Source organism: Microtus ochrogaster, unplaced genomic scaffold, assembly GCF_000317375.1.
Source record: "Microtus ochrogaster isolate Prairie Vole_2 unplaced genomic scaffold, MicOch1.0 UNK3, whole genome shotgun sequence".
NCBI lineage: Eukaryota > Metazoa > Chordata > Mammalia > Rodentia > Cricetidae > Microtus > Microtus ochrogaster.
The window spans coordinates 4,393,122-4,420,889 of record NW_004949101.1 but is presented as its reverse complement, the minus strand read 5'-3'; the positions used below and the strand labels follow the sequence as shown (position 1 = coordinate 4,420,889).

Sequence of the window (27,768 nt, the reverse complement as noted above, 5' to 3'; positions counted from 1 at the left end):
ACCCTCTAATGGATATCAACCTTTACAGGTAACTCAAAATGAACCTCCAATATATAATAGGCAAGACTAATGTGGAACTCATGCTCACTGAGTGGAGCAAAGCAACTCACCCTTTTAAATTTGTGTGTGAAGCCTCCTAATGTAAGCACGTAGTTACCATGGAAGACCAGGAATCTAATCCAGAACTAGGACACAGGCAGTTCAGAGCTGCCTGATGCACTGCACACTTCACCCCCCTCAACTTCCTGACCACGGCTTTACAATCTTCTCATTGCAGTTTGGACCAACTGGGCAGTCTGGGAACTTCCTCAGTATTCTGGATTGGACTCAAGTGGCCTGCCACAAAAAACCACTTCCTTTCACTGCTTTGGGAGGAGCTTCAGTTAGTCTACAATCCCAGCACTCAGGAGGTAGAGGATCAGAAGACCACCTAACAACTCTGAGACCAGTCTGAATTATATGACAGCCTCTCAGAATAAAAAAAAAAAGGGGAGGGGGCTGGAGAGATGGCTCAGAGGTTAAGAGCATTGCCTGCTCTTCCAAAGGTCCTGAGTTCAATTCCCAGCAACCACATGGTGGTTCACAATCACAACCATCTTTAATGGGGTCTGGTACCGGCCTGCAGACATACACACAGACAGAATATTGTAGACATAATAAATACATATTTTTTAAAAAAAATAACAAAAAAAACCCTCACATATGTACGTCCACAAGGGAACAGTTCTCAAGGTCTAGTCTAAGCTCACACCTCCCTGTACTCTTGGCTTGAATCCCGATTCAAGGCCAAATCTTGTTTAAAAAAAATACCGGGACCAGAAACATTGCTTGGCCAGTCTCATAGTTCTGGGCTCTATCCCTAGAGAAGACAGGTAAGGATTACCAGACTGAGCAGATAATGAAGCTTTTCTACCTGTGGAGATGATAATAGCATTCTTAAGACACATTCTAGTCTTGTTTTCTGCAAGAACACTCCATATAATAACATGGATTATTTTATTATATACTTTCTATAAAAACATCCAAAGCACAAACACACATGACCACCATCAGGGAGCGTTAGAACCCCATTCTCCTTTCCCTCAAGCATTTATATCCCAGTCACAAAAATGCATCTGTAAAAGATATATAAAGACGAATGAGATCTTGCTTGTTACTGTACAAGCACCTAAAGTGATCTTGACAAGAGGGAGCAAAATCTACCCAATTAAAGAAGCAGGCACCTGCCACCTGCACTGAGACAGACACAGGCCAAGCTATTGCTTCTCATTTCCAGAAGGCACACATCTCCATACCATTTATTAGTAATTCCTGACAATCTATAGGAGAATCTGTTAGATTCTACCTACTTTGAGGTATTAAATCATAAGAAAAAAGATTAGTTATGTCCAAGTAACATGCAATGAAAATATTTTTAAACCAACATGGTTAAATGTTAAGATTTTTAGAAATCAAAATATTTATTCACATGATTTTTAAACTAGTCAAAGCTATTTCTTTTGCAATAATGATTTAAGTGCAAGTGATGCTGGCTTTCACACTGGTGTCTTCGGAGTAAAAACGGGTCAGTTGTTCTTGAATAAGTCAATGCAGCTCTGCAAGAGGGAGACATTGTTCTAGGGAAAAAAAAAGGCGTGTTTATGAAAGTGAATGAAATAAACCTAGTTTTCCTCATGAATTCTGAATTGGAAGTAGCCCAACTGGGCTGGCACTTTCCTCCAGTACATGAAGCTAGTGGCCACTCCTCCTGCCACACCCCAAACCTGTACCTTGTTCTGTTAATGCCAAAATCAGAAGAAAAAAATACTTGATAAAACCCCAGTAAGGATTGTTGCTGTTAGCAGGGACCAAATCTATGCCCTTCATTATTTCTAGGGCAGTGATCTACGGAGCCCACCCAAACTCAATTGTGATTTAAATATAGGATCAACTCTTTAACCCATGGTTCATGTGCAGGATTAAGCACATGCCACTCAGTTTCTCTGCCAAGCTACCACTAAGTACATACCACATAATAATAAATTTTTAGTTTTTACTTTTGGTCCCAACACTTCAGAGGCAAGGGGATCTCTGAGTTCACACTAGCTGCTAAGGCTACAAAGTTCCAAGCCTCAAAAAACAAACTCAAGCACTAAAATGCCCCTTTTGGTATGTATAACTGAATGGCAGCATCTCACTATGTCCAAGTCACCCTCAAACTTGAAATTCTCTTGCTGATAGTAGCCTCTTAAGGTTTATACCACCACACAAGGTTCTGAAGAGCTTTACTAACAAAAAATCACAAGATCTTGAGAAAGTAGCCTGTCAGGTCTGAGAGGGAGGCAAGAAAGACTACTCTAAACCTCCAAATCAATCTATCTCCACAATAGTGGGTAAATCAACTGGCAGTCCCTAAAATGCAGGGTTAAAGAACTCACCCTGGCATGCTTTATTTCCAGTTCAGACATTTCGATTAGGTTCTTCCTAAATGCTGCCACTCTTTTCCGCTTGAAGTTTATCAGTTCTGTAGGAATAAAGAATTAAAATTACCAAGCTATAAGGAATATCAATTTTTCCACTCAAAACACCTTTCAAAATGACCTCCAGCACTTTCTTATAGCACACACTGCTGGCATGTGGGCTATAAACACGCCTTGGTTAAGAGAACTGGCAGCCCAGGACTGCCCAAATTTGGGGTAACCCTTTCCTCCACCTTGGTAAAATTCCAGACCTTCCTTATGAAAACTTGAAGGATTAAGGATGACTCAAGTTCACTGTCCTATCTTAAGATACATTCTAGTATTTACACTGAGGCTTTGTTTCCCACGCCCATCAAGGCAAGATACAGAGAGCTTCTGGAACTCTGTAAGAGCAAGTACTCTCTCTCAACTACTGAGTCAACTCTCCAGCCCCTCCCCAACCTAAGAACAGTTGAATTTTCTTCAGTACTAAAATTCACCTTTCTTGTATTACTGGGGAAAAGCCCATAGTCTCACAAATGTAGGGAGACAGTCCACCAGAACTGCATTCCAGCCCTGTAGGGAGGAGTTACTACTTCTGCATAATTTGTTAATATGTTTCCAAATAAAAACTGAGTACAGAAGAAATGCTCAACCTTCTTTTGCAGATTCAGAAAGCTGTTCAAATTTCTGGCAGCATTCCTGCTGGTGAGTCTCAGCCAACTTGACATCTTTGCTTTTTAACCTGGCTTTGTCCAAAGCTTTGTTTGAATTCTCATAGTCAATTAGGGCTTTTGTGCGTCTGTATAGCAGATCCTGGAAAGAAAATAGCTATGACATAATCTCCAGTGAACAAAAAGAAAAATATTGTGTACCCAAAAATGAAATGTCTAGACACATACAAAGGTAGACTAAAGAGTACCAACACTTTGAAAGCGGTCTGGAGTTATCAGATCCCTAAAGTGGGAAGTACACCTGACATGGGTGTTAACTGTGCCACATCTCTCTAGCCCCTTTATCCAACATAATCTCAAAACGTCACAAGGCACCGAGGATATAGCTTATTAGTATAGTACTCGCCAAGAATACCTCTAGGATTGATCCTTAGCACCCTTCTGGTGCTAAGGGGCTCCACCTACAAAATGAGCATGCCCAATTCCCAACATTCATAATCCTAATACAGAAGAAAAACCCAGATGAAAACTTCCTTCTAGTTGAACAAAAAACTGAAATTGTATCAAAAAAGGAAGCACTATATATCAAACAAGCATATTTGCTGCAGAGTTAAGAAGAATGCCTCTGAGTCACAACCCAGAGAGGAACACCCTGCCCCTCAAATCCCATTTCTGGAAATCAGCAGCACCAGGAACCACCTAATTTAAAATAAAACTATGTGTCTAATATCCTTGAAACCTACTGTATAAGTCACAGATCAGTAAGAGGATCTGTTTAAGAGGGTAAAATGCATGACACAGAAGGAAAAAACCCATAAGGTTATTTGAGATGTGTGACGCGTGCACACATCTCAAACACGCGTACCCCAATATAAAGCAACATTCCTTTGTGGCCCAAAGGAACTATCTTAAGCATTAAATTTCTATTGGGCAAGATACTAGCACTGCTAATGGGCTAAACTTTACCTTTGCAGCCTCTATGTTGAGCATGTAGTATCGAAGGAGTTCCGTCAGTTTTAAATCTTCATCTGATGAGACTCGACCTTCCACTTTCTAATTTAAACAAGTAAAGGTCACCAGTTACCACCCAGGCAGAAATCAAATCTAGGGACCTTAACTAAATTATTACCAAGACCAACTCAAAACTTACCCTCAGTTTTTCAAATAGCTCTGCAACCTTCAATAGGTACCTGAAAGCATACAGAAGGTCACAGTTCTCTATGATCTCCTAAGAGTTATCATCTCTTAAAATCACAATATTTATAAGGTTAGCTGAATGGTGGTGTTACATGCCTTTAGCATCAGCATCTGGTAGGCAGAGGTAGGCAGATTTCTGTGAATTTAAGGCTAGCCTGGTCTACAGAGTGAGTTCCAGGAATGGCTCCTTAGCTACTGAGAACCACCCCCAAGCACTCATCTCATCTGTCTCAAACTTCCAAGTCAGAAAGAAGTGTGTAAGGAAAAACCTGAAAATCCCAGGACTGATAAAAGCCTAAGAAGTGACCAAGGACAAAATTCTCATAATCAGGTCTCCTGAAAAAAAAAAAAATTAAGGCCAACACCCAGCAAAAAGAACCAAGCATCAAAAAATCAGAGAGTGCCTTTTCAAAGGTAACCATACCTTACAAGGAAAGTGCATTTAAGACTTGGATGCTAAAAATTACATTTGATTAGATTATGTTCCAGGACAGAATTGAAAACCAGCACTAATTCTTGGGTTTTTAATGTGTCTAAAGCTGGGGCTTTACTCATATAGCTCAACCTTGTCTCAATATCACTATGCCAAGGGTGACTTTGAATATCTGATCCTCCTGTCTCCTAAGTGGTGGAAGTACAGGGCTTTGTGAAGGCTAGGCCAGACCTGGTTCCCCTTTTCAATGTGCCTCACTGTGGAGAAGATCTGGGAAAAGTAAAAGGTCTATGGGTTGAACTAAGTAAGAGCCTTGCATAAGAGAGGGAAGCACTTTGCTTGAACTGCAGACTTACTTTTTGATGACTGTGGGTTCTTCTAAGGCCAAGCTGTGCAAGCAGGCTGCAGTATGGATATAGTCATCAGCGACACCTGGAGAAACAAGCGCAGATCTTGTTATCTGACAGCAGCACATACACAAAGCTGTAAGTGGCCAAGTGGGTAAAGGTATTTACTTTTATGAGATCTGGTCATTTTGTCAGCTTTAGCACAGGAATCCTTGATCCTGTTGTAATAGTTAATAAGGAAGTTCTTCTCTTGTTCAAAGAAGTCATCCACCTCCTAAAAAGGGAGGAGAAACTTAAGCCAAAATATCAAGAATAGAGCAAACGAGCCTAGGTTGGACTCCAATCTAAACAAAATGGTTATTAACAATCATAAGCTCAACCTGTACACACTAGATTAACAGGAGACTTTCATACTTACAATTCCCAAGACTGACGACAAGTCAAGTACTAGCAGGCTGTACTAGCAGAGCACTGTACGAATGGCCAATACTGATACCCTCTACACCCAAGTATTCTTGTGCAGTTGTCAGGGGGACACTGATACCTAGCCTTGATACCATTTGTATTTGTGTAACTTTGTGTCCATGTTTTTGTCTTGTTTTTGATTTGAACTCCATTTCCAATCTTTCCTTTCTCTTAGCACCTGTGCCCAAAGCTCCCTTATCAATCCCTAGAGAGGCAATAGCTGTCAAAATCACTGTTTACAAAGAACAGGAAGGCACTCAGTGTGAAGAAATAAGGCATTCGTGAACAAGAATACAACTTTTTTTTCATTATCTTCTAGGAGCTCTATCCATTCCACAAACAAAAGCCAAATGCTAATTTTAATCTTGACAACATTCAAAAACAGTAATTTCAGCATATAGCAACATCAGTAAACACGTCCTCTTGTACTAAGTACATAAAATCTAGTATATGTAAGATTTAAAATTTAGTTCCCACAATGTCTGGTAGCAAACACCTTTTAAGGAAAAGGCAGGAGGATCAAGGCCATTCAAGGTTGCAAAGTTGAGTTCCTGTCAAGAAAGGCAAACCAACTCCTTATTTGTGTCCAGCTAAGCAGGCACCAGCATACTCTGTGGATCTGAGGACTATAGGACCACAGATATACCTAATACTTGTTTTTTTTCAGTCAGGGTCATGCTATATCACAGTGTGGCTTCCACCTCACTACGAGGTTCATAGACAGCCCTGTGATACCTTGTTCTGCTACAGCTTATGTTCTTTTTCCATCAATAACCTACATCTTTCCAAAAAAAAAAAAAAAAAAAAAAAAAAGGATCCAAGGATGAAAAAGTTCGTGTTGGAAAAAGGATATTCTGAGGAAGTAAATGAAAATTGAGTTACCAGGCATGGTGACCCATACCTTTAATCCCAGCACTTAGGAGACAGAGACTAGCAGTTAAGAGCCTCCATCGAGACCAAGCTCGTACAGTACAGCCAGAGCTACAGAGATGCCCTGTCTTGAGAAATCCAAAACGGGGGGGGGGGGGGGGCGACGGGACACACCCACTGCTTAAAATGACTGTCTTATAAACAAAACCCTTCTCCAAAGAAAACCATCTATTCCCATGAAACCAAGAATTTTCTGAAAGAGCCCAAGCTTCTTACCTTCACTCCAGAAAAGAGGACTTCATCAGCACTCTTCACCACACTTTTAAAAAAGCCACCAAACATCTCTTTGGTATTTTTCCGCCTAACACTTAGCTAAAGGAAGGAAATTCCAAAAGAAGTTTGATATGGCATCTGTTTCTGCTAGCATATCTTAGTAATCACACAAGAAACATGTTTACTAGCATAGGTAAGTAATCCTTCCTCAAACCATTAAATCTACAACACTGAGTGGCTAATAACAAACAGACTACCATATTCTAAAAGGCTAACCTAACATTTCTGAATCATGGAGGTGCCAAGTCCTATTTGATCCTATTGATCAAGAATTTAAAGATGTTTTTCCCCTTTGCGACATCTCACTATGCAGCTCCAGCTCTCCTAGAACATACTATATATATAGAGATTCACTGAGCTTCCAACTCACAGAAATCTGCTGAGATTAAAGGTTTCATAAATCAGGGCTTGCTCAATATACATGAAAACAGACTTAAAAATAACTACAGAATAAAGGTACATGAATTTCAATTCTTCCAATATTAAACAGAAGGAAGGAAACTAGTATGGGGGGGCGTGTTCTTGCAGTGATTTTTTTTTCAAAGTGAGCTATATAGGGATCTAAGCAGAAGAGAAAGCATTGTTTCTCTACCTTTTTCTGTACAGATAAATTTAAACTCAAGAAGCTCATATTTTACAATTCCAACTATGGAAATGGAAAAAATTGCCTTACATCCTGATCATATTCCAGGAAAACATGAAAGTTGCGGTCTTTACTGAGAACAGGGTGAGAAGAAAGTCGCTGAAGAAAAACTTCATGGGAAGACACAGTCTTCTTAAAGACAGCAAGATACTCACTGAAAAAACATGTGCATAAAGAATTCAATTGGCATTGCTCAATTCCTGCCCAATACAGCTCACTCCTTAACTCCACTCTTCTGTTCATGATCACTAAAGAAAACACTGCAACTAGACTGACCTAAACACTATAACTCAGCTCAGTAGCTAATTAATACGGTAGCTGCCATTTTGGAAGTAGTAGAATAAACCAATGAAGGTTAAAAAGTGCTACAAATGGTAACTGGAATTTGCTGCAGTCTGAGACCCCAAGCTTACATGCAATTTGCTGTCTCATAACTAGCTGGTTTGTGTGCAAACTTTTAAGGTGTTAACAATCTGTGGCCCTGGCCTACACTTTGAAGGCACCCATGTGGTCATTCAAAACTCTGCGGCAGCATTAGCTACCTTCTACAGCGAAGTTCCTGAAGCACCCCATCTAACATGTCAAAATCTACAAAATATGGTCCCTATTGTTAACACTAGGTCTTTGTCACTCGGTTCCTGTGTGCTTCTGTCAGGACAGAGAGTAAGAAAATTCACTTACGCTTCCAGTTCTTGCTTCATCTTGGCAAATTCTTCTTTTGTCATAGATCCTTCCCCTTCTCCCAGTTTCTGCATCTTCTCTCGAGGGCCATCAAAGTCTGGCTTTGTAGGAGCAGGAGGGATCTAAAGCAGAGACAAGTAATTTTATCCCAGTGGCTATATATATGGTAGCTGTGATCTCATCAGTACTGCCAATGAAGATGGCCACCCCAATGGAGTGTGTGGGTGGGGGGAAAAAAAATCGGCAAACCTAATTCTTTCTGACCTTTCACAAAGGAATTATCCTAGCTGGGCATGGTGGCAGACCTTAATCCCAGCATTCTTAAAGCAGAGGCATGCGGATCTCTGTGTTCGAGGCCAACCTCGTCAACAGAGATAGTTCTAGGACAGTCAAGGCTACACAGAAAAACTATCTCAAAAAACAAAACCTCCTCACAGAGAGCATTGAATGCTATCATCTTTTCAGTTTTAGACCAGTGGCAGAACACCACAGTACACATACACTTCTTCACTGTCAGCTTAGAACAGGTACAATAAATTTAGGCTAATGATGACTAATCATTAAGAACGAGGTTTCCATACACCCAAAAGAATTCCCATTTCTGAAGATTCTCACTTTGGTGCTGGAGATCTAACTCAGGTAGAGCTCCCTACCTAGTGTTTGATCCTCCACATCACAAAACCAAGTTTAATTATTTTTAAATTAACATACTGAACAAAAATGAAATAAGTAATGATTCAATGTAAGAAATTACAGACAGCTATGGTATACAGCACCCAGGAACAGATAGCCCAAGTTCCAGGTCATCTTGGGCTGAGATCCCATATCAAAGAACAAGAGAGAAATCACTAACAGGACACTCTTCCTTCTGCTCAGCTGGACAGGATGTACATTTTAAACCATTTAAAATCTAGCCACAAGCTCTGCCAACTGTCTCTGTCACTAAGTACCACTCAGGAATTTTACCATACTAATACTCAAGACGTCCTGTAACTTAATCCTACTGGTGCCTTGGGTAGCTGTGAGGGAGACACCCAGAAGGCTGGGGAGATGGCTCAGTGGTTAAGTTCAATTCATAGTGGTTGCAAGCACTGTAAAATCCGGCTCTAGGGGCTAAGACACTCCTCTGACCTATGGGCATCTACACTCACAGACACAAATACACAGATTTTAAAATAAATTGTTAAAAAAGACAGAAGAAGGTGGGCGGTGGTCCCACATGCCTTTAATTCCCGCACTTGGGAGACAGAGACAGGTGGATCTCATTGAGTTCGAGGCCAGCCTGGCCTACAAGAGCTAGTTCCAGGAAGAGGCTCCAAAGCTACAGAGAGACCCTGTCTCAAAATAAATAAGACAGATGAGAAAAACCAAAAATAAAGTTAAGACTCTGACTTACTTATATAATAAGCACAGACCTGTAGGCTCACTGCTCCTGTACTAGTCAGATTTTAAATGTTGTCAACAGTTCATGGACAAAAATAGTCAGAGGAAATAAAATTTTTACAAACCACTGCAAAATACAGTCTCTTTAAATAAAAAGCAAGGTACAAGTTAAATAATCTGATTGTACACTAAAATGAACTCACAATAAGCCCGGCATAATCTGTTGTTTCAGTAAGAGTGTCATGCAGCCACACGAAGTCTTCATGCTGCCTTGTAACAGAAAACTCTGGGCTCTGAAATGTGGGCAGCGTGGTCTGTAAAGAGAAAAAGTGGTTACCCACCATTAGATAGATTCATTCCCTAGGCTTCACAATGGGAGCATCACAATCAATATCACAAACCTAGGTAGCTTAACAGTCTTCTCTCTAGGAAATACTCTACAAGACCTTTAGAAGCCTGCTGTGTAGTACAAGTTCTAGGAAGTTAACAACTTTACAGTCGCAAACAGAACATCAACATCATTGTCTCTACCACGGTTACTAAGGCTCTGGAAATTGTCCTTGGCTTCCTTTTCATCCCAGTGATTTACCTCATATGCAAATGAAAAGCAAAAGGGAGAGTTAAAGCTGTGAAAGTGGTTGAGCTACACAGCTGCTTGTTAAGGGCTCCACCCCAGCAGGCAGGAACCAACAGAAGCACAACACATGGAGCGGAACTCTCCACAGGCAAGACAGAAGCTCAAGTTCTCAGAAGTTTGCTAACTACCCCTAAAAACAATAACCATTTCAGCTCAAGAAATCTCTTTCCACATTCATCTGAAAAGGCAACCTATAATAGTAGTTACTAATGAGGTTATTCTATCACTTACCTTGGTGTGCACTGTAAATTTGACCTTATCTCTCTCACTGAGAGCATCAGGTATGTCAATCTGAAGTGAAGGGTCAACATTCAGGTCCACAGACACAGATCTGAGCTGAAATACATTTTAATTACCAGTCACATGTTTAGTTCAGAGAGTTATTTCCCACTGGGAGAGGGAAAGCCAGCAAGTGTTCTTTAATGATGTGACCAACGGCCACACCATCCAAAGATCTATAAGGTTTAGAGTAACAGGACATGGTGGTGCACACCTTTAATCCTAGCACTCACAGATCTTTTTGAGTTCAAGACAGCCTGGTCTACTACATGAGACCCTGTTCCTATCCCTTCATTACCAAGTAAAAAAGGGTCTACACTAGCTCAGACTGGCACAGTCAGAGATGTCACTCTCAGGCAAGAGGATCCTGGGTAGAAAGGCCTCTAAATAAATCTAGGAACTGAAACTCTAGCACCACCAAAACAAATGACCCCAATAAAAGCAAAACCTTTCAAGATTCACTAAACCCAGGTGTTTTTCTTCTTCATATCCCTGAAGCTGAGTTTGGCATGTACCACTCCTAAGATCAAACTGGGCCATATAATCTGGACTTGATTCGGGAAAAGAAAAAAAAAAATCTCAAAGTTGGATAAGGGAAGGTGGTTATAGAAGAAGCTGGTGTGTATGAATATATTCAACATATACCATATGAAATATAGTAGTTTTAGAAAACATTTTCCAAAAAGAAAAAAGTCAGGCACTCAGAAATATACTTAACTACCTAGCAGTGGTAGTGTTTTTAATCCCAGCACTCAGAAGGCAGAGGCAGGTGAACATCTGTTGAGTTCAAGGCAAGCATGGTCTAAAGGGTGAGTTCCAGGCCAGGGATACAGAGAAACCCTGTCTTAAAAAAACGAAATTCATACAAATACTACCATACCAAAAATATCTGACACCTCAGCATAAGCACCAGTTTGCCCAAATGCACTCTGCTCAGTTTCCTACATGCCCATTTGAGATCCCTGCAGAGTCCACAGCTAAAAAATATGCACTCTTACAGACTACAGAATAAGCTTACTTATAGAACATGAGTTTTCTTCTAAACAGAGTATATGCCAAGAGGCTGAACACACTTGAAAGCCTGAAGTTCAAGGGAATTTTAAAATCATAACTTTGCTTAATTCTGATATTTCTGATAAGCAACCTTCCTTTTCTGTTATTAAGTAGACACAGCCTCCAAAAATTATCAACATATAAACTGCAAAGGCAAGCTGTCATATCATATTTCATGACTGTTATGGTCAAGTGGGCTTAGGATAGGAATAAAACCAACAGCCAGGTTTCAGAAATGGCAGTACTAGTAAATACACAGGGCAGCCTATCTTTAAGACACTTCTCTTGGGTGTATTTTCTTGAACTCAGCAACAATGTCCATACTTCTGAATAATCACTTCCTTATTCTTTTTTTTTCCTTTGAGACAGTCTCTCTGTGGGGCCCTAGCTGCCCTGTTGAGTAACTGTAGATCAGTCTGGCCTTGAACTCAGAGGATCAGCCAGTCTCTGCTTCCCAGGAACTGGGATTAAAGGCATGAGCCACCACTGCCTGGCTCATTCCCTTATTTTTAAAGTCACATAATCCAGGTTACTAGAGTTAGCATGCTATTCAGTGGTTCTCAACCTTCCTAATGCTAATACTCAGTTTCTCGTGTTGGGTAACCCAACAGAAAAATTATTTTGTTCAGGTCATGTTTAGGAGTCATGCTTCATAGGCACAATAGTGGGCAGGAATGTTGATTGCTTCTCTCTTTTGGAAACTTGCAGAGCACCTCTTTGTACCATGAAAACTCAAAGGTCTTTCCTATCAGGTCCTTTCCAGCTCAGAGGATCTCTGGGCCCTGTGTCTTCAGTAGCAGTAGGGACTAACCCTCTACCCTGGAACAACCAAGGGCAATACCAATAGCCTTATTTTGGGGGAATGTCTTAGACGACTCCGATCAACCTCTCAAAGATGGTAAGCGTGCTTTAGAAACCAGGTTTTTCATGCCTGGTGCTGTAGGTTTTGTTAGATTGCCATCGGACTCTTACGGAGTATCCTCAGCCCGGACCCTATGAATCTTCCTTCTAAAGAAAAATTTTTGTGTTTGTGTCTATTGGCCTGTCCTCTTGTTGCTAAGGCCAGATCTGATCCCCTGGAACTAGTGTCACAGGCAGAGCTGTTGACATGGATGCTGGGAACTTCTGAAAGCAAGCCCTATTCCAGGCTGACTCAGCCCCTTTCCCTGGACCTTGAAGCATGAAAGCACTGCCGATTACTTCACAGTATTGGCCAACTATGTGCCTAATTTAGGACAAATGCCTTAGGGATAGAGGGGAAGATTCATTTAAATCATAAGTGGGAAAGTAACCATGTTGGTAACATGATTCAGAACCAAATCCAACCTTGGGCAAGCCAGATTTTTATTATAGTTACCTCTTGCTGAGACCCTTTAAAATATTTGTAGAGGAAACTTAAAACAATATCCACTCTCGGGGCTGGAGAGATGGCTCAGAGGTTAAGAGCATTGCCTGCTCTTCCAAAGGTCCTGAGTTCAATTCCCAGCAACCACATGGTGGCTCACAACCATCTGGAATGAGGTCTGGTGCCCTCTTCTGGCCTGCAGGCATACACACAGACAGAATGTTATATACATAATAAATAAATAAATATTAAAAAAAATCCACTCTCGCACAAATTTAATATTTCCCTACCACATCTATCCCTCAGCAAGTATATTTATCCACTTCACCAGAGTAAAGAAGCATTGTTAAATATCTTTAAGGTGAGGAAGTCCTGGTACTTGCTATGTAGACCTTGAACTCAAGAAGAGACCTGCCGGCCTCCAAGGATTAAAACATTGCTGGTAAAGCTTTAAAAGGGTTGTCTCAGTACTTACAAGGCCGTGGCAAGAGGCCAGCTGATACCAAGTAGCTAGAATGTTTAAGACATGACTTCAAAACCTCAGAACACAGGAGAAACAAAAATGAGACATGGTAACCAACTGCTTAAGTTGTCAAAGTACTTGCAAGCTCTCCTTTAGACCAGTGCCATACAATCAAAATGCTTTGTCAATCTAGCCCAGCTTTTGTAAAGTGTTAAGAAGTCATACAGCGCCAGGCAGTACATGTGGATGTGACAGAGGCCAGCCTGATCTGAGCAAGTTCCAGGAGAGCCAGGGCTACACAAAAAACCTTGGGGGAGGGAAAAGGGCCTAGTCATATACAGTGTCATTCCCTATTATTTCCATTTTCATCTGATCAATAAAAAAAAAGTAGCACAAAAGAAAAATACTTGTTCTTATTTAAATAATTTTTCTATTTCCCATTTCTAATGCAGAAAACCATACATATACGTAACAGTCCTAAATTCAAATTTTTTAAAATGTAATCAAGGATTTTTTTATATTTATTTATTTATTATGTATACAATATTTTGTCTGTGTGTATGTCTGCAGGCCAGAAGAGGGCACCAGACCTCATTCCAGATGGTTGTGAGCCACCATGTGGTTGCCGGGAATTGAACTCAGGACTTTTGGAAGAGCAGGCAATGCTCTTAACCACTGAGCCATCTCTCCAGCCCCCCTAAATTCAAATTTTTGTGTTAAGTGAATCAAATATCAATCCTACTGTTTACTCCTATTCCGAAGATAGCTAAATTCATGCAATTCATCTGTATGTGTTCTGTCAATACATGTGGTACTAGTGCACAAAAAGCAACTGAAGCATCCATAGGCACTATACTCTCTCAGCCAGTCAAGCCATTTTCCTCTTACCTCTGCAAGTGGGAGGTGCCCATTCACGCAACAAATGTAAAAAAATAACTTATGAACGTGAACGAGAAGGGCTGCAGGAAGTGATCAGATTTGCACCACTCATCTTGGTGAGATGGAATCCGGAGAGACCCATCCCTGCTGACACTAGCCATTCTTACCAGTAGTAGTCTACCAACACACAAGCAATCCACAGTAGAACACTGCAGACAGCAGGGCATTTGGAGCCTACTCAGCCCCAAGTTCCCAGAACAGGAACTGAGACTGGGAAGAAGGTCAGTGCAGCGTACTCAGCGAATGGATAAACATAATCATCATTTCACAAGGCTGCAAGCCCAGGTACTAGTCAGATTATGGCAAATTGCTACGTTAGGTCATCATGTCAAGGGATCTTAGCTATCTGGACAATTATCAAATAATTGCAAAAGATTCCACTTCCCTCCTTTTAGATACCTAGAAAAAGGATCTTCGATGGCTTACTAGGAAATAGGTGCTGGACCCAGCAAGAAGGCACCTGTGGCCAACCTGAACATAGATCCACAGGATGGGGGTACAAACTCCCACAAGTGTCCTCTGACTTCCACGTATGTCCACACAAACTGAAGTTAGACCATACAGAAAAATTTCTCAATTTATATATTACTGAAGTAAGTTTACCACAAGATGTCTGTCCTGTAGTTAGTACCCTTCTGATTACAAAAATTAATAGCCAGCACTCTGAAAACAGAAGCAGGCAGATCTCTATGAGTCTGAGGTCAGCCTTGTCTCAAAGCAGTTCCAGGACAGCCAGGGCTGTTATACAGCCCCGGAGAAACACTCTTTCAAAAGACACAAGGTATCAACAAGATTGTAACCACACTACATTTTAGAACACTTGACTAACTTATGACATTCAGGTTTGTAACACAACATAATGTCCAAACAGAATAATTTTTTTAAAAGTATGTGCATGCTACTAGTCCACTAGGCAGCCTATGCTGACCAATACCCTGATCCTGAAGGTTAAGCTTCTGAATAGTGTTAGGATTGCGGGTACTGTCTTTCAGGGACAAGGTTTTGTGAGTGCAGTAGCAAGGGAACCTCAGCACCGACAACACAGCTGTACGGAAGCTAAATTAAAGGCAAACTTGAAGAAGCCCACCAAAGGGCTTCTTTGATAAAGTTCCTGATAATATCTGGAAAAGGCTTCAAACATTCACCAATCCAAGTTGAATGTAGCATGTTATTTCCTTTCACAATCCATTAACCACAGATCTAAACCCTTGTAGTACTGGCAAACTTCACCCCACCCATGACACCATTTTATGATTTAACCTCATGATTTTCAACTAAGGGTAAATTTGCTCAGTGCCAAAGGACATCTGACAATGTTTACAGATTAAGAGAGACAGCCACTGTCATCTCCAGTCAAACTGTCAGCTATGAACTATGAAAAAGACAGGCTCCCAAAACAATTTGACAGAGTCCGAGTTAAAATGAAGGTTCTAGATCAGATGCCAGTCACTTATAAAATCTCGTCAAATAAGCACTTAGATCATACTTAATCCAAACCCAGAACATCACCTAAAAGCTGGCAGGCTACTTTATACAGCAAAAACTTGAATAGATCATAACCGGCTGAATTGCTCACAAATGGGACACTAAGATATTATGTGCCAGTTGCTGATCCAGAACTAAGGCGTAGGCAACTTTGAGAAGCCACACTTCCTGAGTCCTATGACTACAACGCAAAACTTCCACTGCACAAAACTGATAAATTTAGATTAGTTACAGTACTGGTCAAAGTTCAAGGCTAACCTCCACAGTTAACACGAGTGTCTATAGAGAAACAGCAGCAGGTGGGGGAGCACAGGTGTCCTTTCATTAAGTCCACGTAACCAATCCTCTGAGACAAAGTTCCAGTCAAATTATTATAGGCACTAAGGATTGGGTTCAGGGCACTGCACATGTTATGACAGACAAGTTACACTCCCAGCCCTCTAACAAGGAGAATCCCTAGTTTAAAAATGGCTGTAGAATTGAGTGCTAAAATAGGCTCAACTTTCTGTTTTCAAGGTTTTCTTGTTCTTGAGACAGTCTCGCTATAACCCCATTATCTACCAGGCTGGTCTCCAGAGATCCTCTGGCCTCTGCCTCCTAAACGCTGGAATTAAAGGGATATACCCTTTCAAAAAAATTTTTTTGATTTAATGTGTCACTAGCTAGTCCAGGCTGGCCTTAAAGCGAGCCTTCTGCCCCAGGAAGCTGGAATTTCAGGCTAGGAACACCACTTCCATCTAGTCAAAAAAAATCTCAAGCATTTCAAAATCGAAGAACTATCCAGGGACAATCTCAACACCCCAACACAAACAATGCTGTTGCACCTATCTACCCTAAATTAGACGGACCCCAGCACGACAATGAATCTGGTATGTCAAGTACTTAATGACTTTCAATAATTGGAAGCCTGACAAAAAAGGTGCAAGGCACTTAGGCATAGAGGTTGAGTTCCAGGGTTCATTTCTCACCAACATCCCCGCAATTCTAATTATTAGTTTAATTCCAGGGAATAGTCACTAGATCAACTTCAAGAATTACACCTTCGTGGAAATGACAAGCTAAATTAGAGCATTTAAATAAAATTGTAAAATATATTAGTTGACAAATTTGCCCAACTTGGACTCCAGTTCAATTTTGACACTTGCCAAATTTCTTTCGGGTAACTTCTGCCACCCAGACCAGATAGGCCAGCCTAGTACAGGTCAGATAACAAAAACGAAACCACGTGCTATATAAGCAGTAATTTCCCTCTATTTATTTCTCTAACTCAAGCGGGAAGGAAGCAAAAGCTATGTAATTCTCTCCACTGTAGGTATGTATCTGCACGCATTAAACCCTTAACCATCTCCAATTTTGCTGGATCAGGGTGACAGCGAACTCATTTTAAAACTACATTTATATAGGAATTAATATAGAGGCGATCAAGTCTTCTTACATAGCTCATTCTACTCCAAGTTACAAGGACACAGGTATCAGAAAACGAGAAAAAAATCCATCAAAATCCCACCCAGTACCTATTATAAATGCTAGGGGAGAGAAAAGTCGCTAATTCTTCTAGAGTAAAAGAAATAAAACATCACGTACAAAGTTCTATTTCAATACAGTCCCTTGTTTCAACAGCACCGTTGTTGGAAAAATCCAACTGGTGTTCCAGAATGGTATTTACTTACTATAAGAAAGTTTGTCCATTCAAATACTTTAAAAAAATCTAATAGAGGCATTCTTAAAATGTTAAGAGCTCCTAATAGTTCTTTAGATTCCTTTTAAACTCATGTGTTGGAAAAATATACTGACGACTCTGCACACAAAATTGTGATCCATAACTTACTTGTACAAAATTCAAATTTAGAGGACCAATAAAGTGGGATCTTTAATTGCCTACATAGTAACCTCCGTTTATTGCACCCGACTTCAAGATATTTGCAGCCCGGGGCTTAGATTAACACACAGGATTTACTAAAATATACAACTCCCACAAGGACACAAATAGCTTTTTTAAGTTGCAAGAAACATGCTACAGAGTCTTAATGAAATTTTCCCACTTGCTTAAATGAAAAGGCCGTTTTCTTAAAAAGGAGTAGGAATCGCCAGCGAGCCTCCGATTCGCTTTTCAATGACCAAGGAGTTGAGTTTCAGGAATCTTGAAACACGCTCCTAAGGAAACGTCTTCTCCAGGTTATCAGCCGCACTCAAAAGACTGGCAGAGCGTCTGTCAAGAATCGGGGTCCCACCTGGCCAGAGGATGAGGGTGCAGAGACCCCCACATGAAAACACTTATAAAGGGAATGGGGTGGAAGGGAGCTCCGAGTCTTGCAAGCGCTTCCCATGCGAGGACCGCCCGAAACCCCAAGATGGAACAGGCAGCCCAGGACCTCCGGCCCTAGGGAGGTAGCAAAGCAGGGAGGACCTCACCTTGCTGCGGTCCTCATCCTGCTGCTCCAGCAACTCGGGAACCGCGGCCATGGCGACGCGGGCCTCGAGCAGGGGTTGTCTGGCTGTGCGAGGAAAGAAGAGGCTGGGCCGCCGCCGGGGCGCCTTTCAGGGGCGGCCGCGGCCCCGCCTCCGCCGGCCTCCTTGCCGGACGGCGGCTGGAGGCCGCTGGACTCCGCCACCATCCCAGCAGCCCCGGGCGCGGGCCAGCGGCACGCCACGTGCTCCCCCAGAGCGGCCTCCCCCGTCCCCGTCGCCGTCCATCTTGGAGCCGGGCAAAGAAGCAACGCGGGGGCCTACCCTCGCTCCGCGCCACACGGACACCGGCACCGCAAGGCCGGGACGGGGACGAGAGATCCGAGCCCTCTCCCGGAGAGGCGCGCCTCGAGAAGGAGCGCGCAAGGCGGCCCGGGAAATTTATTGCTCAGCCAGGGTCCAAGATGGCGACAGACGGTGACGTACGCAAGATCTCGTGAAGGCGAAAACGCGAGGATTGGTGGCGCCCTCGCTTCGGCTTCGCGGGAGGAGGAACGGGGGGGGGGGGGGGGGGGCTGAGCGCCGCAGTGCATGCTGGGGCCGCCTCTCTCTCGGGAAAGCGCGGGACCGATAAAAGTACGGGTCCCGGGAGGTTGACTGCACTCTGGGCTCAGGAACGTGGTGGTGTCTCAGGTACAAGCGGAACCCTGCAGTAGGCTGAGCGTCTGTCCAAAGAGTCTCTTCCCTGTGCACGAGGGGCCGCAGTTGGCCTGTCCCCGCCATGGGAGACACCTGCACAGGTCCCTTTCTGGAATTACGTTGTTGGGCCCCACCTGAGACGAGAGACCTGCAGGGACTCCTGTGCCGAATCTGTACCACGGGGTCACGACAGCATCTATGTTAAAGGGTGTGCAGAGTACCTGGGAAATGCCCACACGGAGTGTTTAGTAAACAGTTTGGTGTATAGGCGGCGGGGTTTAACTGTTGAAGATTTGTGAATTTGGTTTTGAGGTGTGTATATGTGCGCACGCGTGTGTGTGTGTGGGGGGGGGTAAGCAGAGGTGTTTTGTTTGGGGGTATGTGTGGTTGGGGTGGGTTGTTTTCAGAGACAAAGCCAAGCTAACCCCAAACTCAACTATCATCCTGCCTCATCCTCATGAGTGAGAAGTATCCTGGCCAGTGCCACTAGGCCTTGTCACAGGACTTCACATTAAGGATTTAGGGTGTTGGTGAGATGGTTAAGAGCAATGGCTGCCCTTCAGAAGTCCTGAGTTCAATTCCCAGCAACCACATGGTGGCTCACAACCATCTGTAATGAGATCTGTATACCCTCTTCTGGCATGCAGGCAGAACACTGTATGTGTATTCAAAATAAATCAATCTTTTTTTTTTTTTTTTTTGGTTTTTCGAGACAGGGTTTCTCTGTGGCTTTGGAGCCTGTCCTGGAACTAGCTCTGTACACCAAGCTGGTCTCGAACTCACAGAGATCCGCCTGCCTCTGCCTCCCAAGTGCTGGGATTAAAGGCGTGCACCACCACCGCCCGGCTAAAATAAATCAATCTTAAAAAAAAAAAAAAAAGCAGTCCCAGACGGCTGACATGGTGACATTTAACGAATGCGGGTTCCTATAATTTTGATGAATCTTTCTTGGAATGATTTTTCTCCAAATGTCAGAAATTTAGTGTTTGTTCTTGTGTGACTCTTCGCTTTGATGGTTTGAGTATATGTTAAATCTAACACCACTTTTGTTTTCTGAAAGATAAGGTACAGCAAGCTTTTAAACATGACAGACTAGAGAAAACGAAGGGGAACAGTCTAAACATGAAGCCACATCTGACCATCTGCAGGCTGCTTAGACATTTCAACAGATTTTCTGTAAAACCAAGCCCTCTTGTGAGTTTCTCCACTTCCCCTTATTTGTGCCGCCAGAAGAAAAAAAACCCGTATGAAACAGTAGACCAAGGAAAGTACTCTCGTTTAGTGCGGTCTGTCTTGTCCAAAGGCCCGGCCCAGACCCCAGAGTCATTGTTCAAGGAAGACGATGTTCTCTTCGGTCCTGTGTGTAAGCACAAGGCTCCAGAGCAGCCGGCGAGAGTTCCAGAGACCTGGTTTCCTATCTTCAATGAAGAGAGAAGTGGGAAACCACATCCCAGGGCTTCGGGTCCCTTGAAGATCCCTTTGCAAAGACACGAGACACCCAGTGTGACACGCGTCCTTCAGCAGACCATGACACCCGAACAGAGCTTCTTTCTGGAGAGGTGGAAACAGCGGATGATTCTGGAGCTGGGAGAAGATGGATTCGCAGAATATACTTCAAGTAATTCTCTCATTTCTGGTTTTGTCTGGTCTCTGGTTTCTAGGATATAGAGCATTCCTGTCCAAAAAAAATGAGGCTTTAAAAGCAACTTACTGAAGCACTCCTTTCAGATAGACTAAATAGCATTTCCTGGCTCAGGATCCCCAAGGCCACGTTTTCAGCACAAAGGAGATTGATTTGCCCCATAGGGACAGACGGCAGGAAATAAGAGATAAACACAGAAGATGGAGGGGGAGGACGAGACAGGACAAGGAAAAGGGGGTAAGGATATTTATCCAGGAGGGACAAAGGACTGCCTCTGGATAGAGAGGAGACAGATGTGGCACATAGGAAAACGCCTGTTAATAAAAGTACAAGGGGAAACGGTGTGTTAGGATAGGTGTTTAATTTTCATTGGGCGTGTTAATTCGGCAAGCCAAAGGGGGCTTCTGATTGCTGGACTTCAGTACTTTGATAGCTGAACCTTGGTTCAGTCACAAGAGGTGGAAGTGGCCAAATAAGGGAACGGACCTTGGTGGCTAGCTTTAGGAAAGTAATCTAATGGTTTTTAGCAAGGCAGAGGGAATAGGGAGAAGGGCAAGGCCTGCCAGAGCTATGCTCACTATGCCTGAGCTATCCGGAGTCCCTTCAGTGTCTGCTAACTCACTTAGTCCTCCTGTCAGATGCTACTGTTTTTACAGGAAAGGATGAGACAGATCAAGTAACTGACAAACTGCATAAAATGCATCTGAGTTGTAAACAAGTATCAGTTATTTTTCATCTCTTGACAAAAGTCTAGGTTTTTTTTCTTGGCTCAGAATCTTATTACCCATTGTTCTACTTATTATCGTCAGTTGACCAGTAAGTTTAAAGACTGGCCACAGTTCAGAACACACAATCCTCACTTACATTTTGACTAATTGAACTAATCAAATGTTCTTGACTAAAAACTAGTTAAGTAAACTTTAGCCTTCAACTTCCTTGTTTTTAAACATTTTACTAGTTCTTTGAGACTTTTGTGCAATGTGTTTTGAGCAGCCTTCGACACTTGACTTCTAAGACAAGTGAGGGTAGCTCCCTTAAAGCAGGTCCTTTTTCAGCCTGGCAGGGAGGAACCCACCTTTAATCCCAGCACTGTGGTGGTAGAGGCAGGCAGATACAGACCTCTGTGATTCAGCCTGGTCTACAAGTGAATTCCAGAGCTACATAGTAAGATCCTGTCTGGAGACTGAAGGAGATCACATGCTCAGGCCAGTCTGGACTACATAAGGAGGTCCTGGTCGGGGAGGAGCTGGGAGTCGGGAGCAAGCCATCGGCATGGGAGAATGAGCTCGTTTCATAAGGATTACATAGTTTAGGTTAAAACAGGGGCTTACATAGACATTCCTTAGCCTTTGTTTCCCCAGGAATATATGTACCCCTAGTGACATGAGCACTTTTAAGATTATTGTCCTTATTTTTAGGTATCTTAGGAAGAAAATACCAGAATAGTGTATGCATATAATTATGTAGGTGGTACCTGGATGTGGCAAACATGATTGAGGCTCTCTTATAACAATCTCCAGCTATGAAGGGCAAGGATTATATGCCGGGAGTGCTTCTTAAATGACTAATGGAAACCACTAAGCTGTAAGCAAACAAAATGAAAATCTCGTAATAACATTCTAAGTTTTTTATTTGTGCCACTAGAATTTAGAGTTGATAGTTTTCTAATGATATATTGTTCTGATTTTCCTTAAACTAAGAATGTTTTAACTGTCAGGAACCCTAAGTTATTGATAACAAATGTAAAGGTGGCATAAGCAAGGAGGCTCCACAGGTGAGAAGACACCTGCTGCCAAGCCTGATGACTCGACCTGCACCCGGAAAGTTATCTTCTGACCTCCACACAGGATTAATCAGTTAGTATTCTTAAAAAAGGAAAGAAAACTGCCAGGTCATACCTGCACCCGCAAAGTTATCCTCTGACCTCCACACAGGAGTAAATTAATCAGTTAGTATTTTTAAAAAAGGAAAGAAAACTGCCAGGTCATATAGGCAGGCCTTGACATAGAGTAAAGAAACGCACTGGTGTGAGTGAGGTAACCCAGACCCAGAAAAACAATTATCACATGTACTCACTCATAAGTGGTTTTTAAACATAAAGCAAAGAAAGCTAGCCCACAAATCACAATCCCAGAGAACCTAGACAGACAGACATAGATCTAATTTATATGGGAAGTAGTAAAAGACAAGATCTCCTGAGTAAATTGGGAGCATGGGGACCATGGGAGAGGGTTGAAGGGGAAGGGAGCAGAGAAAATGTATAGCTCAATAATAGAAAAAAAAAATAAAAGACAGGCTGAACAGGGCTCATCTCTGTAGGTACAGATTGGATTGTTTTTATTGGGGGAAACATGGTGTTTGGTAGACATGATGTAAGAACTAGTCTGTGGAGGAATAAAAATGTTGTGGCCAAATTAAAAAGAAATGGGCTGGTGAGCTGCTTGGTAAAGGAGAAGGCTTCTCTTTGGAGCCGGATGAACTCACTGTCCTGGCGGACAATTTCCTAGTCAGCTTTAGACTAAGGCTCTGCTGTGTTTCTCCGTTAATACGGACTTTAAGCAATGAGCAAATTTACTTTCAAGTAGAGTAATCATATGTGGGATCATGCAATAGTAGAAGAAAGGAAGCTGACCGTATTCTTGATCCTCCTGCCTCCTCCCAAGTGCAGGGATCACTGGCACACACCGTGCCCAGCCAACCTATTTTTAAATAAATTTTTAAATTTTATAAGTTGAATCACGTTTCACATTTTCTGAGATGTGAAAATTCATGGGCTCCTGAGATCTAGATGTTCACGGTTACATATTTGTGAAGAATCTAGCCAGGATAGGTCTGTAGCTGGGAGTTGCCTATTGCGTGGCAATGAATGAAGTAATTTATTATTATTTGATAGCACTGGTGGTTAAACTCATGACCTCCTGTAGGCTACTTAACAACCCCTCCTGTTTTTAACAAATGGTGTGTAAGCTAACACTGCATCTCTTTAAATGTTAATTCCATCAGGATTAAATTCCTTGTAGGCCTTTCACACGTAGACCATTTCAGCAGGGCTGAAAACTGTGGAGTAGTTTACCTCCTAAACTGAATTCCGTTTAACTCTCCGAGTCATTTCCCAGAAGCACTTTCAATTTTTGCTTATGTAGAACTGGCCTTTCAGAGTCTTTGTGAACTTGACATAGTATGGCTTACTGTGACCCCATGTGGATGAGATTGTTTTCCTCTTTCTGTGGGTCTGTCTGCAAGCATGTGTCTATGTGCATCTAAATCATGCCCCCTAGGCTGGAGAGATGGCTCAGCGGTTAAGAGCACTGCTGCTCTTCCAGAGGTCCTGAGTTCGATTCCAAGCAACCATATGATGGCTCACAACCATCCATAATAAGATCTGGTACCCTCTTCTGGCCTGCAGGCAGAAATACAGACAGAACACTATATACATAATAAATAAATCTTTAAAAATAAATAAATCATGCCCCCTGGACTTAGCTCCTGGCTTTGCCAGGAAGATACTTATGCCAGGGTACTCTTGCTTTGGGTAAGCTAACAGGATAGTCTAGGTTAGTTGAGGAGCCACAGTCATTATCTTGCTCAGTTACATAAAAATTAAGTAATGTTTGAAAGCACCACCTACTGCCTAGCCTAAGAGTGCACCCACCCTCTTTCTCCTTTACCATTGATCAAGTGACAATATAGCATTCTTGCGTTTATTAAATATGTTTGTGTTTCCTTTTCTTAAAAGAATATAAGGAGGGCTAGGGAGATGCTTAGCTGTGCGTGCTAGGCAAACATGGTTACTGTAGTCTTGATCAAGGCTCCATTAAGGCCTACTAAGCTATTCCTTCTGCTCAGAAGTATGCAATCTCCCTCTACCCTGGGTGGAGACCTAAGATTACAACCTACCCAAAACAGAAGAATTTATCCACTTGGAAGGGTCAGTCAGCCTAAGGGACCACTCTTCAGGAAAGTATATTCATCCAAAACTATGCTAGGAGATGGGGAGGGATAATTATCCCCTTAATGAAATAATGTACTTTTCCTTCCTAGAAGCCCACGGTCTCCATGCAGTCACCACTGAGCTACAAGTAGCTCTGTTAGATCTGCCACCTTTATGAATCCTGGCTCAAAATTACAAATTTCTTCCCTTTTTTTTTTTTTCGTGTGTGTGTGTCTGTCTGTCTGTCTGTCTTTTGGACTAACCAGAACCTATGTATGCTTTTCCTGGTACTTTTGGCTTTTTCACTCTTTCCACATGGCTGCTTGCAGACCTCCATGGCTATCTCAGAAAGGAATGGCCGTCCCTTTTCTTCTTCATCTCCATCCTCTGGGCAGCTTGGGTGCTGGAGAGATGCTCAGTGTTTGAGAGAACTTGCTGCTCTCCCAGAGAACCCAGGTTAGATTCTCAACACCCATGTGGTGACTCACAACCACCTGACTCCAGTCCCAGGAGTCCCAGTGCCCCCTCTTCTGGCTTCCATGGCAACAGGCAACATACATGTAGTATACAGACATACATTTAGATAAAACACTCCTACACATTAAAAAGAAATTTACAGCTTGTTGACCCTGTGGTTTTTCTTTTAAACACTTTAAAAATATTTTTTGAAGATAAGTCAGACATGGTGGCACATGCCTTTAATTCCAGCATTTGGGAGGCAGTGGCAGGCAGATGGATCTCTGTGAAGTCAAAAACAGCCTGGTCTACATAGTGAGACCCTGTCTCGGGCATGGGAGGGTGGGGTGAAAGTGCATTCTTAAGTTTTACGGGAAACTAAATTTTGCTGAGCATAGCTGTATATACCACATGTGACACTTACATAAGAAGACCGCACACTGAAGGCCAGCCTGTAGTACCAACAAGACCCTCCCTAAAAAAAAAAACATTTTTTGTTTTTGTGTCGAAGGGGTTGCCGTTTAAAGATAACTTGTTTATAATGTATATAGTTTTAATCTTACTTTGGTTTGGTTTCGGTTGGTTCAGTTTTTATTTTCCTTTGATTTTTCTCTTTAGATACCTTTTTACAAGGCAGACAGTTCCATGAAGCCTTGGAAAGCATACTTTCTCCCCGGGAGAACTTAGAAGGGAGAGAAGAACTCCTCCAGTCTGGCTATATCAAAAGCGTTCAGCATATTTTGAAAGAAATCAGTGGTGTGCAAGCCCTGGAAAGCGCTGTTCAGCACGAGGCCCTGAAGTATGTAGGGATGCTGGACTGTGTGGCTGAGTACCAGTAAGTACAAGAGCGTCCATCACAGTGGGTGGTGCAGTGATGTCCACGGGCAGGCGTCTCTTAACCCACTTCTAGATGTGCCTGAGGAATTGTGACCTCCGCCTTTTTAAAGTAAAAAAGAAGTGGGAATATGGCAGGAGGTGGGAGAAATAGAGCAGGGAAACACTATGATGCCAATATACAAATCAGAGTGGTGGGGAAAGTGTGTTTTTCAATAGCCCCAGCATGGCCTGTCTTCCAGCCTGTCCCTTCTCCCTTTTCTCCAAGAAATATGCCAGCAGCAAGACTACGCTGATTCCTGCATGTTCTTTTCTGTTTTCCTCTTTGATCAGTGTTGTTTTCTTCTGCCCCCCCCCCCCGCTTTTTTCCTGTTTTCCCAAAACTTGTACAGTGATCTGTTGGCCCGGAACATCAGCTCTCTTCCTGGCTTCCAGACAGTGGTTGATATGATAAGGATTCTGAACCCACTACGGTTTCTAAGTCATGGCTGTTACTGTTTTTCCCCAGTCATCCCGATTCCAAGGCTGGCTATTTTCTACAGATACCCCATTCCAAATAAAGCATGTGAGCAATAACAGGATGTGGGGGAAGAGTGTAGAATCTGTGTGTGTGACATTTGAACCTCTGAGTAACTCTGGCTGTCCTAGAACTTGCTTTGTAGATCAGGCTGGCCTCGAAGTCAAAGAGATCCACCTGCCTCTGCCTCCCAAGTGCTGCGATTAAAGGCATGAGTCACCATGCCCAGCTTCTAAATTCAACTTTTTAGATGCCCCATGTAACTGACATTTCTGCCGCTGACTTATTTCATTTAGTATACTGTCTATTTTCCATCCATCCATGCTGTCCCAAGGGACAGAATTTCTCTCTTCATTTGTTGTTTCTTCTTCTTCTTTTTTTTTTTTGGTTTTATTTCAGACAGGGTCTCGCCACGTAGTCCAACTGACCTAGAACTCACTATATGCCAGTCCCTGTCTCCTGAATGCTAGGACTAAAGGCATATGCCACCAAGCCTGGCCCTACACTCTAATCTTCTGAATGTCTACAGTTAGTGGGTATTGTATCATATCAGAATGGATGGGGTAAAGAAGTGTCTGTCTGCATATAAACCTTTAGGCAAGAATCCAGATCTCCTCTCTTTTATGTCTATATATTATAGGTTCTCACAGATTGAACCTCAGCTTTTATTTTAAAGTGCCATAATGTGTAATCAGTCCATAATGAGTTCCTTCCGACTGATATATTGTGCTTCCAAAAAAATTTAACCAAGACCATGATGTAGCTGTAATTTTAGTTTCTGCCAGCTGTTAAAGTAAAGGAAGTCCCAAGGAATAAAGAATTATTATTTGAACTTGAAAAATGTGCTTCTTATTCCTGAGTGCTTTGTGTATAATAGAATTCCCTGTTGTTGAAACTGTCCAGCCCATCCATCCTGGTTTTCCCTCTGAAGGCGTGAGCACACTCAATAGCTCAGGCTGGCTTTGAACTCGTGACTATCCTCCTGCCTCCACATCATAGTTGCTAGAATTCTAGGCATGAAGACCATGCCTATTGTGCTGTTCTAATCCTAAGAAATAAAGCCTATTTTGGAGAATGGAGGATAGAGGCAAAATTAAAGAAGGAACCAAAATTAAAGTACGTAACAGACAAGAAAGAAGAGTTAAGTTAGTGGAGTTTTTTCTGCTTCCGGGGATTTTGTTTTGTTTTGTTTCGAGATAGAGTTTCTCTGTGTATCCCTGGCTGTCCTGGAACTCGTAGACCATGTTGGCCTTGAATTCACAGACATCCACTTGCCTCTTCCTCCTGATTGCTGGGATTAAAGGCATGCACCTCCACCACCTGGCTTCAGGGGATTTTAAAATTACATTTAATTTATCTATTTGTGTGTGTGTGTGTGTGTATTCATTCATGCGTGCACTCCCACACCATGGTGCACATGTGGTGTTTGCTCTCCTACCTTGCTCCTCCGAGGCATTGAACTTGGGTTGTGAGACTTGGCAGCAGGCACCTTACCCCCTGAGCCATCTTGCTGACATGAGGTTTTCAATTGGTGGCACACGCCTTTAATCCCAGCACTCGGGAGGCAGAGGCAGGCGGATCTCTGTGAGTTCGAGACCAGCCTGGTCTACAGAGCTAG

At 42.5% G+C, this 27,768-nt stretch overlaps 2 protein-coding genes and 1 non-coding gene across 5 annotated transcripts in view; 1 reads left to right on the top strand and 2 right to left on the bottom strand.

Annotated features, from left to right (window-relative positions):
* Positions 1 to 982: 982 nt before the first annotated feature.
* Snx5 (sorting nexin 5) lies at positions 983 to 18,543 on the bottom strand. 2 transcript variants are annotated; one of them, XM_026788500.1, is made up of 14 exons: positions 18,396 to 18,543; positions 18,078 to 18,160; positions 10,333 to 10,437; positions 9,668 to 9,778; positions 8,082 to 8,203; positions 7,431 to 7,554; positions 6,701 to 6,796; positions 5,258 to 5,363; positions 5,099 to 5,174; positions 4,263 to 4,302; positions 4,079 to 4,165; positions 3,095 to 3,254; positions 2,418 to 2,503; positions 983 to 1,616 (listed from the first exon to the last, which is right to left on the bottom strand). In XM_026788500.1, the coding sequence occupies exons 2-14, from the start codon at positions 18,126 to 18,128 to the stop codon at positions 1,566 to 1,568; spliced, it is 1,215 nt and encodes a 404-aa protein (XP_026644301.1). In that variant the 5' UTR covers positions 18,129 to 18,160; positions 18,396 to 18,543; the 3' UTR covers positions 983 to 1,565. The 2 variants fall into 2 exon arrangements, with proteins under 2 accessions (XP_026644301.1, XP_005365572.1); XM_005365515.3 differs by lacking the exon at positions 18,396 to 18,543 and having other exon boundaries at positions 18,078 to 18,366.
* LOC113458113 lies at positions 14,210 to 14,449 on the bottom strand. The gene has a single exon (XR_003378548.1). It is a non-coding gene; the product is annotated as a small nucleolar RNA SNORD17 (small nucleolar RNA).
* Positions 18,544 to 18,646: 103 nt separating the features above from the next.
* The window catches only part of Mgme1 (mitochondrial genome maintenance exonuclease 1), a 10,626-nt gene continuing 1,504 nt past the window's right edge, over positions 18,647 to 27,768 (top strand). Inside the window, exons 1-3 of one of the 2 annotated variants that reach the window (XM_005365514.3) lie at positions 18,647 to 18,764; positions 19,831 to 20,388; positions 25,418 to 25,634. In XM_005365514.3, the coding sequence (XP_005365571.1) occupies positions 19,893 to 20,388; positions 25,418 to 25,634 (713 nt within the window). In that variant the 5' untranslated portion in view covers positions 18,647 to 18,764; positions 19,831 to 19,892. Of the gene's footprint in view, positions 19,083 to 19,830; positions 20,389 to 25,417; positions 25,635 to 27,768 lie in introns of both variants that reach the window. The other variant, XM_013353166.2, reaches the window with a different exon arrangement.

Excerpts from the sequence above, each read along its gene's own strand:
- Snx5 (XM_026788500.1), bottom strand. The coding sequence starts at position 18,128 with ATGGCCGCGGTTCCCGAGTTGCTGGAGCAGCAGGATGAGGACCGCAGC. Across the intron at positions 9,779-10,332 it reads AATTTACAGTGCACACCAAG|ACCACGCTGCCCACATTTCA; the intron begins GTAAGTGATAGA and ends TTCTCTTTACAG. Across the intron at positions 4,166-4,262 it reads AGCTATTTGAAAAACTGAGG|AAAGTGGAAGGTCGAGTCTC; the intron begins GTAAGTTTTGAG and ends TGTTTAAATTAG.